Source organism: Hyaena hyaena, unplaced genomic scaffold (genome assembly GCF_003009895.1).
Source record: "Hyaena hyaena isolate Hyena2069 unplaced genomic scaffold, ASM300989v1 scaffold_152, whole genome shotgun sequence".
Lineage (NCBI taxonomy): Eukaryota > Metazoa > Chordata > Mammalia > Carnivora > Hyaenidae > Hyaena > Hyaena hyaena.
Genome location: NW_024080784.1, coordinates 335,322 through 349,173, shown reverse-complemented (window position 1 = coordinate 349,173; position 13,852 = coordinate 335,322). Strand labels below are relative to the sequence as shown.

Here is a 13,852-nt window from a genome sequence, read left to right as displayed (position 1 = left end):
TGTTACAGGATCATTGACTATATTTCCTATGTTATGCTTTCATTCGCATTCCATACCTGGAAGCCTGCACATCCTCTACTCCTCTTCACCCATTTTGTTCATTCCCTTCCTCCCTCTGGAAACCATCAGTTTGTTCTCTATATTTACAGGTCTGATTTTGATTTTCATTTGTTTAGGATTTGTTTATTCATTTGTTTTGTTTCTTAGATTCTACATATGCGTGAAATCACATGGTACTTATCTTTCTCAATCTGACTTATTTCCCTTAGCATAATATCTTCTAGTTCCATCCAGGTTGTTGCAAATGGCCAGGTCTCATCCTCTTTTATGGCTGCACACTATTCCATTACACACATACACACACACACACACACACACACCTTCCTTATCCCTTCACCTATTAATAGACACTTAGTTACTTCCATATCTTGTCTATTGTAAGTAATGCTGCAATAAGCATGGTGCATATATCTTTTTGAAGTAGTGTTTTCCATTTCTTTCTAGCCTTGAGCATTGTTTGGATTTTAGTTGCAACTTAAAAGTTTACATTAGAGTTTCAAATTTACCTTGAACTCTTGGTTGTATATATAAAAGCATTTAATATTACAGAATGTCCACATTCAGATATTCGACACAGATTGATGATAGGTCTGGGTCGATAGACCTATTTTCCCAGTCAGCAAAAATACAACAAATTGCCAACAAATTCATGCATCCCCTTATGCATTCAACAAGGTTGTTTTTTTGTTGGTTTTTTTTTTTTTTTTGGTTAACATTTATTCACCTTTGAGAGACAGAGAGGGACAGAGCACAAGTGGGGATGAGGGTCAGAAAGAGAGGGAGGCACAGAGTCTGAAGCAGGCTCCAAGCTCTGAGCTGTCACCATGGAGTCCAACGCGGGGCTTTAACCCACAAACCATGAGATCATGACCTGAGCCAGAGTAGGACACTTAACTGACTCAGCGACACAGGCTTCCCTCTATTTAACACGTTTTTAATGAATGGAATTGATTCATTATTTCTTTGCCCTCAAAAATCTCATGGAATTGAACCTAAGCTCCCTTCAGAGGAGAGACTAGAGTGTAAATAATGAGGTAGTCCAATGACTTAGATGGTATTTAGAAGTATGACTCAAATCTGTCATTTCAGATAAGTCATTTCCCTTCTTTTCCTCAGCATAAATGCAGTTATTAGACATCTTAAAGCATAATGTTTTCTATGTAGAGAACTTGTACAACTGATAAAAGTATCTAAACATAAACCTGACTTTACCATGGCACTTAGATTCAGTTCTTACTGAAGTCAAGAAATAGACATCAATCAACATTAAGCCCAGGCTCCTAGTTGGACAACTCACAACTTTTACTGATCCCTTAGTGCTCAAAGAGCAATTTAATGCTATGTAACTGCTCCAAGGGAGCAATCAGCATCATGTTTGTTTTGCATTACACGAACAAACCAAAGTGAGGCATATTCCTATAACTTACCATATATTTGGATTCAACTCTAGCTGGTAATTGGAGTCAAAGTCATCTCGTAGGATAACACTGTCACTATGTACTTCAGCTAAAAGAAAAATAAAGTATTTAGAAAAAAAATTACGCTAAACAATAGATTTAGCTACACAAAAGAGTCAAGTGCTGCCTTCTTGAGGAATGACAATATTTTATTATATTTATTTATTTTGGAATAACAATATTTTAAATTAAAACTGAATTTTAAATGAGCAGTTTATTATATATTTTGCCCCTAAACTACTAAGGGACAAGTGTAAAAGCTCTGCTATTCTGATACCTACAAGTTTGGAAACCATAGTCCCTAAAGAGAAACACTACCAAACTGTCACCAGGCAGAAGAGGCAGGAAGGCCAAGGTCAGTAGTAACCTACAAAGAGGGGTCACACAATACTGGTCTCTCATAGCTCAATACGCCCAGAAAGAATCAGTATTAACTCGCTTTAATAGAAGCTGATAGAACATTCTGGCTATTCATTGTTAGCTAATGTTGTTATTTACTAACTCATTTTTTCATATCTTTCCTACTATCCCTCTTCCCCTGCCTTGTTTTCTTTCATTTCCCATATTCATTCATTTTTTTACTTAATGTGTTGCAAATTGTTAACATTTCCCTCCCTCAGAGCTGCATAGGAGAAATTATCTACATAAGTAAGTAAAAGCCCTAAAGAAAGTCATGTTAAATGTCAGGAGGCATACAAGGGAGCCACCCATAGTTTAAAATAAATTATCATTACACTTGAGATTGCATTAAATACCTATTTTTACGTACTTTGGGCGTACCAAGAGCAAAGAATGTTTTCGTAAGCTATAGAATTTGTGCTATTTCCACTGAATAGAAGGTGGACAAGTAAAAAAAAATTTCATGGTTCGTTTTTAAGGCTGTGGGAGAAATGAAAATTCTTTCTACTCAAGTTGTAAAAAATGAATTTAGTGGTCAAAAACTCTCTCCTCCCATTCTCCTGGTTTGCTTGGGAAGTTTCTTTCAGCTCATATAAATTCTCCGGGCCTGTATGATTCTGTTTGAACTGGTTGATGCACGCTTTTTGGAAAAATCAAAATCACAGGACCTGATTAAAACAAAAATACCAGAAATGTGTATTTTTTTCAAGGGTGATATTTTGTTTTATTTTATCGTTTTGGCTCCCTTGAAAATAATTCACCAATCCAGTGGGTAATTAAAATCACTTCCAAATATCAGAAAGTGTACTTCCAAATTCTCTTTGGTGATACTGCCACCCATGGCCCTCTTCGCCCTCTTTATTCCAGGTGTGCCAGCAGGTAAGCACATAACGAAGTCTGGGAAACCAGCAAATCAGCATGTATGAAGAGCAATGGCTGCCCAAACTCAGAAGCCTTAGGCAGGACAACAGGGAGAATATGGATTTACACTGGGAGAACGCTGTGATGTATTCTGTGCATAGGAGTGATTTAATGATTCCTCTGAGCCATTAGATGCAGTGCCTGACATGCCTACAGGGTACAGCTCTCCCAAATACCTAACCTGGCAGAGACGCGGCTGGGCCACCGTAGGTCACCAGCCTGCCTCAGCTGCCAGAAGGCATGGTTCTAAGCGCTTGCTCACATCAGTACGGCAAAGAAGAGGAGCCCCAAGCTGCAGCATTACATAAAAGTAGAGTCTCTCAAGGAAGATGTTCCAAAGAGAAAAATAAATTAATTGGGTTTATAGGTTGAAAGGAAAAGCCCAAGAGACAAATAACTGACCCATCTGCAAGTCCCACCGCGAGAGACATCTGCAAAGGCTGGAGCCAGCCAGGATGATTTATTTTCATTCTTACTAAATAGTGTAGTGTCAGAAATTGCTTTTAAAATAAATCCTCACTAACACAAATGAGAAATTGAACTCTAAAGGCCATTTGTTTTCTAGAGGATGTTTTACAGAGGCACGGGGATGCGTCCATGGTTATTTGTTCACGTGTTTACTTCTTTCCAAACACTATTATATCATTGACTATACGCTTTACAAACAGGAATTCATTCAATCCTCATAACAACCCTAGGAGGTAGGTACTATTATTTCCTCCATTTTACAGATGAGGAAATTGAGGCACAGAGACACTAAATAACTTACTCAAGGTACATGGCTAGCAAGTGGAGAAGGTGAGATAAACCCAGGTAGTGGTTCCAGAAACTGTACTCTTAGCCACTACAAACCTTGCCCTGCACGGCACTATGGAAAGATCATGAGAAGAATGAGCAAATTGTTATTTGAACAACCTCATTTTAATTTTTGAAGAAGTGACCAAACTCTTTCTCGTTTTACATCCCAGTACTAGTCTGAACTGCTATCTCAAATCTGAAATGACCTCCATGCTTCCATACTCCTAGCTCCTTGACCATCAACCGTATGCTCTACTATTTATGATGGGTAGGAGCTCTTGAGAAAATTTGGCATTAGAATTCTTGGTCAAAAGATCACACTCAACATGATCTCAAGGATGAATGTATTAACAGGTTCAAAAGTCCTTCCACTGGCCCCAACTGGGCACCATGATCGCCTCCTTGATGAGGTCCTGTGTTCGAGCATGATTTGAATCTAAGGCTGATTTCAGTGAATGATCAGTGAATCAGAGAGGGCAGGAAGTTTCCTCACTTCTATACCATATGCCCACATAGTCAGAGGAGTGAAACAGATCTAAGTACTAAGGTTAGTGACATTGGGGTCTTAAGCACTTACCTAGATGTGGGTGCATCGTGGTTTCTGTTGGAGCTGGACCAAGAGAGAAAAAGAGAAAGATGACTGATTAGCAACAAAATCAAAATCCAGTAATAATCAAATACAATTACAAAACTTATGTCACACTAAAGAAATTACATAGCTAGGACCTTTATGGGGGAGTAAGAAAAATATGTCAATAAACATCTTTAAGTAAAATATCCTACTCTCTATTTAGTTATTCTATTTAAAAGTAATGCATTACTCCTAAACTGAAGAGTAAAACTGTTTACACTCAGGATAGTTGAGTGTATCTCTCACATACATCAGCCTCAGGTATCCCCTGAAACACATAATAAAAATGTGACATGATAGTTAATGGTTATGTCAAAACTCTCTCTGAGCAGCCAGTACCTCTCAGGAGCTGTTCTGGGTGTTAGGGAAATAGAAAAAAGCACTACTCTTGCTCTCAAAGGAGCTTACCATCTGCTAACTAGAATATAGTGTAGTAAATGCTATGGCAGAGTGTTCAGAGGAGGCTGGAGTGAGATGAAGGACAAGGAAGGGATACTAATTCCAGGCTGAACAGTAAGAGGGCTGTCAGGAGAGGTTTTCCAGAGAAGATTTCTTTGCTAGGTTCTGAAAGATGAGCAGGAGGATGTAGGTGGTGGTAGGGGAGGGTGGAGCTGCTTCTTTCTGAAATAAAAGTGAAATAGCACAGAGAAGCAAAAAAGAAAGGCTTTTTGGGAGAACCGCAACAGTTTCAGCATGACTAGATGAAAGTTTAAGAGGAGAGAGCAAAAAAGGTGATGCTGCAAAGGAGAACAAGATCACAGAAGTGAATGCTGGAGACTTTAGACTTTACCATGAAAGCTTGACGATTTTCTGAGCATTTATGAGCAAAGGAGTGGATATTCAAAATATGCATTTTAAGAGAGGGCACTCCACAAATAAGGGACATAATACTGGAATAATTATATCTATGTCAAATAAAGTAAGTCATTAAAATTTATCTATTTTTGTTTTTTAAGTGTGGCTACTAGAATATTGAATATTAGACACGTGATTTGCATTATAATTCAACTGGGCAGTGCTGGACAACAACTAGGAGAGAGATCGGTGCTGGATATCTACTAAGAATCATCATCACACAGGAGGTGGGGGAGTCATGGAAGAAAACTATGCCACTCAGAGAGAATGTAGGGCATAAAAAAAGAAGTGAAATGAAGTGGTAAACACCCATTTAAGGGACTGGTAGAAGAGGAGCTAGCAAAGGAGACTGAGAAAGAGTTCACTTCATTATGGAAATAATGAAAAGAGAGTTTTAAGAGAAAAGAGGATTGAATGAAAGACCAAAATAATTCTAACAAATACGATATCTATTGAGAGCATCCTGTTATCATGGCACTATTAAGCAGAGTCTATTGATGAACCAAGGAAATTTGGCTTCAGAGGCCACACATGTAACTATTGTGCAGATTGTTCTTTCAAGAAATTCTACTGTGAAGACAAGAGATGAAATTTTGCAGCATCTAATGAGGATTGAGTGCCACAGAAATTTTTTTGCTGTTGTTTGCTTTGTATCTTTTTTGAAATGTTTTTATTTTATTTTTGAGAGAGAGAGAGAGAGACAGAGCATGAGTAGGGAAGGGCCAGAGAGAGAGAGGGAGACACAATCTGAAGCAGGCTCCAGGCTCTGAGCTGTCGGCCCAGAGCCTGATGAGGGGCTCGAACTCACAGACCATGAGATCATGACCTGAGTTGAACTCAGATGCTTAACTGACTGAGCCACCCAGGTACCTCACTTTATTTCTTAAGATATCATTAATTGTTGAACATGCCCAATATCAGCTATTTTACAAAAAGGGTTCTCTGTGTTCATGGAATAAATTGTGAAGAGGAGGAAATAACACTGATATCTATAAAATATTTAACTTCAATGAACACTGGGAAATAAGTTAGTTAAGTTAAATGTAAAATTTATGGCAACTATCAATTAAAAATACTTACTGGTCAGGACAATGGTTAAAGATGTATAACTACAAGATATCTGCAGAGACAGCACGACCTACTTGATTTTAAATGACTGATTATTAAGGCCTGGACCCAATGAAAAATTAAGTTATAAAATGCTTTACTCTACCTTAATCTAAGGAGTCTATCCAAATTGATATCTACCTTTCCTACATGATTTTGGTACATGGCATCTTATGCTGAACCACTCACAGCATAATCATTAGGAGACGGCAATTAGAAAAGACTCAGTGAATCAGAATCTCTGGGAATGGAGACTTAGAATTTACTTTTGTTTTGTTTCTGTTTTTGGGGGTAGAACAAGAAAGGAAGTTATTTCAGTAAGGCCAACACTGGGAAGACAGCTGACCAATGTCTCAAAGGCTGTTGCTAGAATTTGTATTTTTAAAAACTTTTCCTGCTGATTCTGATAAAAAGCCAAATTTACCCTCAACAGATGAATGGATCAAGAAGATGTGGTTTATCTATACCATGGAATACTACATGGCAATGAGAAAGAATGAAATCTGCCATGTGTAGCAACATGGATGGACCTTGAGGGGGTTATGCTGAGTGAAATAAGTCAGGCAGAGAAGGACAAATATCATATGTTTGCACGTATAGGAGGATTAGGAGGAACTTGACGGAGGACCAAGGGGGAGAAGAAGGGGGGAAATGGTNNNNAGACTCTTGAATGCTGACAAAAACTGAGGACTGATGGATGTGGGGGAGAGGGGGGGAGGGGCATGGAGGAGGGCACTTTGGGGATGAGCACTGAGTGTTATGTGGAAACTAATTTGACAATAAACTATTTGTAAAAAAAAAAAAAAAAAAGCCAAATTTAAAAACTAGTGGTCTCAATCATATATTGCAGCCTTTATTTTTATAGCATGCAGAACTATTTTCTGTATTAAGTTTCTATCTTTTCTCCCAAGGGGAAATAAGTTCCTCAAAGGCAGAAAATATGCCCACCCCACACACCAGCCTAAGCTGCTAATCAGTTCTCAATAAATACTGAATTAAACTGAGAGCTACTTCTTAACTGTAACATATTTTATGATATTTTGGAAAATGAATAATTGAAGATCCAAACCTTCGAAAATGTGCCAAAATATATTCATAACGTTGTCAGAAAGTCCTTTACTATAACAGCCTGGGTAGTTTAAACACCCAATAAGTATCCACCTGAATTTAATTTAATTCAACAAATTTAAATAGGTTTTAAATCACTAGTTAGGAAAACTCAATTCAATATTTTTAACAAAATCCACTGAGATGACTAAACATTATTTCCTCAGAAAGAGAAACATGGTGTGCATTAAACTTGATGGAAGAAAATGTACACATTTCCTTGAAAAATATTCATACATGTATGGTGTAAATATGGTCCAAATGCTAGTAAAGTACTGGGCCTGGGAAGCTTATTTTAATCATCTCTCAGTAAGTGACTGTATCAATCTATTTTCTATGTAGTTTAACAAAATTTCTAAGCCTGTAGGAAGTTCAACTTCTGTTCCACATTTATTGGGAGTAAATGTACCACAGAAAAATTAGGATAAGTACCCTAAGGAAGTATAGTATAGTTTAACATTACTTATTACACTCCCACTTGGATACTACCTGCTTTGCCACATATTCCTAACATGGATGAATTATGTGAATCTGGCATAAAGGCCTTTACTCTTTCCTTTATTAAATATAAAACACATGCATTAGAGAGGTCCTAATTTGTCAGCCTTCCAAGTGCTTGCCCAGTACCACAACTTCAAATAAGTATGCTTTTCCTGCTCCTATGCCATTGAACTAGTTCTGACTCATTTTTCTAGATTGCTTAAATGTTTTTATCTCAACATTCTTTTGGTCTATTACTGATTCTCTGCCTCCCCAAGGACCTTAGATTGTTCCCACCCTGCCACTCCCCCTTGGTCCAACTTCCCATCTCTTTTGACCCAAAATCACATGACAAACTCTAGCTACCACATAAAATTGCCAAATGGCTTATAGTGGGAAGTTTTGTTCTGAGAAAGAACAGAAATGTTCCTAAAGAGGTAGGTTTTGGCTTTGGAGAAAACAGGACAGAACATGTCTTTAACAGAAGTATAAAAGTCATCCCAGTTCCTTCCAGGTATCTCTCCAACAAGACAAGAACACCAGGTCAGACAATCAGCCACAGGTACATACAGGGGAGGATGCGCTGGAGAATGAATTAGAGACAGAGGAAGACGCCTGGAATGGTTTTTTTACCCAAAGAAATCACTGAGGGGGACACTTAACAATATGGTCCTGATGAGGCTTCACTGGTGAACCCCATGAGACTACACATAAAGGCTGGACAGAAGTTTAAGCTATGAGAACTCACTTAACTATCCTAACATGAAACTGTTAACAAATTTGAATATTCCTAGATTCACAAAAGTGATTAGTTGTATATTCTATGCTGCAGAAAAAAATCACTTCTGAGAAAAATACCAAAGGTTTACTTTAGTTTATACAGACATGTGATTACTTATTAAATTATCTTCCCATAAATGTGGGGGCAATCCAGCTTAATATGAAGTTTCTACCAATAATTTGTAAACTCTTATAATCATGGAATGGTTAGAGGCCAAACTTTCAGTGGTGTTTCCTGGAATTAAAGTACAATGATCATGGGGTACCACATTCTGCAGTTGGATTTTATGGATCACTCCAAGGAGATCTATGAGCATTGGCAATGAATAAATAAACCCAATTTATAATTCCAAAAATTTACTAATTTGTTACTAATCCTAGGCAAGACAACACTATGTGTGTTAACATTTGTGTTAACATAGGATAAATGTGTAACTGAATTTGTGTTTCAGTGAACTTGATGTCATTCAAAATAATCAGACATCTCTGTAATCTTTACCCACAAATTTAATGTCATTTAGATCTACAAAGATTATAGAAACTACATCCTCTTTAAACTTGATCAAGTTCAAGTAATTGGACTGAATTGGAAATTGAACTTAAGTTGTATCTTGATAACATTAAGAGTATGCCAAATGTCATCAAAATGAATCAACTTAGTCAAAACCACAGATAAAATTTGAAATGTTAAACAGGCTACTTAAAATGAAGTTCCTACTTTGCTCAAAAGAACAAAGTAAAAACAAACCAACAAAATATAAGAATCATGATAGAATCTCACTTAGAGCCTCCACATTTTTTTAAAAAGTCTGTTTCTGGCACCCTCCTACACTGTTGGTGGGAATGTAAACTGGTACAGCCCCTCTGGAAAACAGTGTGGAGGTTCCTCAGGAAACTAACAATAGAACTCCCCTATGACCCAGCAATAGCACTGCTAGGAATTTACCCAAGGGATACAGAAATGCTGAGGCATAGGAGCACGTGTACCCCAATGTTCATAGCAGCACTCTCCACAATAGCTAAAACATGGAAAGAGCCTAAGTGTCCATCAACAGATGAATGGATCAAGAAGATGTGGTTTATCTATACCATGGATGGACCTTGAGGGTGTTATGCTGAGCGAAATAAGTCAGGCAGAGAAGGACAAATATCATATGTTTGCACGTATAGGAGGATTAGGAGGAACTTGACGGAGGAACAAGGGGGAGAAGAAGGGCGGAAATGGTGGGGGAAAGGGAGAGAGGTAAACCATGAGAGACTCTTGAATGCTGACAAAAACTGAGGACTGATGGATGTGGGGGAGAGGGGGGATGGGCATGGAGGAGGACACTTGTGGGGATGAGCACTGAGTGTTATGTGGAAACTAATTTGACAATAAACTATTTGTAAAAAAAAAAAAGTCTGTTTCTAGCAAAGGATTAAGAATGAAGGTATGGCTCCATTTACGATTGCACTGAAAACCATAAGATAGCTGGGAAGAGGTAACAGATCTGCACGTTGAAAACCATAGAACACTTATAAAAGAAATGGAAAAACATTCCATGCTCATGAATTGGAAGAACAAATATTGTTAAAATGTCTATACTACTCAAAGCAATCTACACATTAATGCAATCCCTATCAAAATAATACCAATGTTTTTCACAGAGCTAGAACAAACAATTCTAAAATTTGTATAGTCCTAAAAAAGAACCAGAATGCCAAAGTAATGTTGAAAAAAAAAACGAACAGAAAATAACAACAACAAAAGAAACAAAGCTGGAGGCATCACAATTCCAGACTTCAAGCTGTATTACAAAGGTATAATCATCAAGACAGTATGTGGCTAGCAGAAAAACATACATATAGATCTGAGAACTCAGAAATGGACCCACAGATGTATGGCGAACTAATCGTTGACAAAGCAGGAAAAAATATCCAATGGAAAAAAGATAGTCTCTTCAACAAATGGTGTTGGAAGAACTGGACAGCAACATGCATAATGATGAAACTGTACCACTTTCTGACAGTATACACAAAAAATAAATTCAAAATTGGTGAAAGAGCTAAATGTAAGACCGGAAACCATCAAAATACTAGAGAAGAAAACAGGCAGCAACCTCTTTGACCTCAGCCAGAGCAACTTCCTACTAAACATGTCTCTGTAGGCAAGGGGGAAAAAAGCAAAAATGAACTATTAGGACCTCATCAAGATAAAAAGTTTCTTCACAGCAAAGGAAACAGTCAACAAAACTAAAAGGCAACTGATGGAATCGGAAAAGATATTTGCAAATGACATATCGGATAAAGGGTTAATATGGAAAATCTTCAAAATCTCATCAACTCAACACCCAAAAACCAAAGAACCCAGTTAAGCAATGGGCAGAAGACATGAACAGACACTTGTACAAAGAAGACATCCAGATGGCTAACAGACATGAAAAAATGTTCAACATCACCCATCATCAGGGAACTACAAATCAAAACCACAATGAGATACCATCTCATACCTGTCAGAATGACTAAAATTAACTCAGGAAATGAGATGCTGGCAAGGATGCAATGAAAGGAGAACCCTTTTTCATTGTTGGTGGGAATGCAAACTAGTGCAGCCACTCTGGAAAACAATATGGAAGTTCTTCAAAAAGTTAAAAATAGAACTACCCTACAACCCAGAAATTGCATTACTATGTATTTATCCAAGGGATACAGAAATGCTGGTTTTAAGGGGCACATGCACCCTAGTGTTTATAGCAGTACTACTGACAACAGGCAAATTATGGGAAAAGCCCAATTGTCCATCTACTGATGAATGGATAAAGAAGATGTGGTATATATACAATGGAATACTATCTGGCAACCAAGAAGAATGAAATCTTGCCATTTGCAACAATGTGAATGGAACTAGAGTAAGTTATGCTAAGTGAAAAAAGAGAAAGACAAATATCGTATGATTCCACTCATATTAGGAATTTAATAAATAAAACAGATGAACATAGGGGAAGGGAAGGATAATAAGACAAAAACAGAGAGGAAAGCAAACCATAAGGGACTCCTGAGTACAGAGAACAAACGGAGGGTTGCTGGGGTGGGGGGGGGGCGTTGTGGGTGGATGGGGATGGGCTAAATGAGCGGTGGGTATTAAGGAGTATTAAGGACACTTGTTGGGATGAGCCCTGGGTGTTATATGTAAGTGATGAATCACTAAATTCTACTCCTGAAACCAATACTACAGTATAGGTTAACTAATTTGAATTTCAACTAAAAATAAAAAAGAATGAAAAAGGGCATACTGCTGCATGTTTTTACTTGGTAAAAGGTAAGCACCTTTAAAAATTTTAAATTATCAACACAGGTTGGTAGCAATTGTACCAGGAAAGCATTGATAAATGAGGACCTATGTAATTTCATTAGTCCAATATTCCAAGAGCAGGTAAAAAACAAAATAGTAAACTTAAAAACTAAAAAAAAGTAGAAAAATGTGTACTGACACTTAGTTGAGTAAACGGAAAAAAAGCACTTAGCCCATATATGTTTACACGTCTGTGTTGGTACTGTTTCTAGAGTCATAAGATTTGCAGGTCCCTTTCTAAGGAGTATCTTCATTTTGGGGGCGGGGGGGGGATAAAGATTTTTTTTTTAATGTTTTATTTATTTCTAGGAGAGAGAGAGAGAGAGACAGCGTGAACAGGGGAGGGCCAGAGAGAGAGGGAGTCACAGACTGAAACAGACTCCAGGCTCTGAGCTGGCAGTCAGCACAGAGCCCGACGCGGGGCTCGAACCCACGAACCGCAAGATTATGGCCCAAGCGAAAGTTGGACGCTTAACCGACTAAGCCACCCAGGCGCCCCGGGGATAAAGATTTTTAACAGCTCATTATTTTCCACTCACAGTGAGTTAACCTGACCTTCACTATGATATGAATAACTGCTTAACAATCCGTTTCCAAACATTTAAATGCAACTGATGTTAAGTGAATATGACCCAGCAATAGCACTGCTAGGAATTTACCCAAGGGATATGGGAGTGCTGATGCACAGGGGCACATGTACTTCAATGTTCATAGCAGCACTTTCAACAGTAGCCAAATCATGGAAAAAGCCTAAATGTCTGTCAACTGAGGAGTTGGATCAAGAAGATGTGGTTTATATACACAATGGAATACTACATGGCAATGAGAAAGAAAGAAATCTTGCCATTTGTAGCAACGTGGATGGAACTAGAGGGTGTTATGCTAAATGAAATAAGTCAGTCAGAGAAAGACAGGTACCATATGTTTTCACTCATATGTGGAAATGGAGAAACTTAACAGAGGACGATAGGGGAGGGAAGGGGAAAAAAGAGTTAAGGAGAGGGAGGGAGACAAACCATAAGAGACTCTTAAAAACTGAGAACAAACTGAGGGTTGATGGGGGTGGGGGATAGGGGAAGGGGGGTGATGGGCATGGAGGAGGGCACTTGTGATAACACTGGGTGTTATATGGAAACCAACTTGAGCTATAATAAAAAAAATTTTTAAATCCATCTATTGCTTGGCATAGACAGTTACTCTGTGAACATTACCTTTCATTTGCTAAATACATTTTCCCTATTATCTCCAATTATTTAGAGCATCCCACACTGTAATAATTTGTCTTAGGACACTGGTGAGAGAGCAGTAGCTGAGCTGTGTTGATGGAAATGGAAGATCATAAAGTTTTGATAAACAGTCAGCAAACACCTTTAATTCCAGCGTCTATGATTTCATTTGGGTCTTGGATCTCACAATCATGCTTTTCTTAATCCCATTCCCATAGCTTAAATTTTTGGGTGTTTTTTAGTGAATATCTTAAACATGGATCATTATATCTTAAATCGAAGCAAACATTTTTTGATTTAATGAATTGAATACATGAATTCAATTTATTCAAGAGACAAATTTCAGCTGAAAGTAAAGAAAAGCTTCATTTCTTAAAAAAGCATTTCTGCATTTATGCTTTTTCAAAAATGGAGCCCACCAGCATCTCTTGAGATCACAGCAGCCTAGAAGAGGTGCATTAGAAATAAGTGAAGTCATGGTAAACACCCCCAAAGGTTGAAAAGTGTTTATCTTTCAAGTCTCTTATTTTGTAAGGAAACTTTTAAGTAATCATGTTACCCTAAAATATATTTCTGCCAATTTTTTCAACAAATAATTCAGTACAAAGATTTCAATATGCTGAGCAGAAAAAGGAAGGGTTATCTAAAAACAAATTGAGGGAGTGGTTAATGAGCTTTGTGTTACTATTATCGATTACTT

The 13,852-nt window shown here is 37.7% G+C and overlaps 1 protein-coding gene across 2 annotated transcripts in view; it reads right to left on the bottom strand.

Moving 5' to 3' along the window:
• RELN (reelin) overlaps positions 1–13,852 on the bottom strand; it is a 544,526-nt gene that overhangs the window by 284,379 nt on the left and 246,295 nt on the right. For both annotated transcript variants that reach the window (XM_039239122.1, XM_039239123.1), the window contains exons 5-6: positions 4,213–4,245; positions 1,488–1,566 (exon numbers count right to left, since the gene is read on the bottom strand). In XM_039239122.1, coding sequence (XP_039095053.1) covers positions 1,488–1,566; positions 4,213–4,245 — 112 coding nt within the window. The remainder of the gene's footprint in view (positions 1–1,487; positions 1,567–4,212; positions 4,246–13,852) is intronic.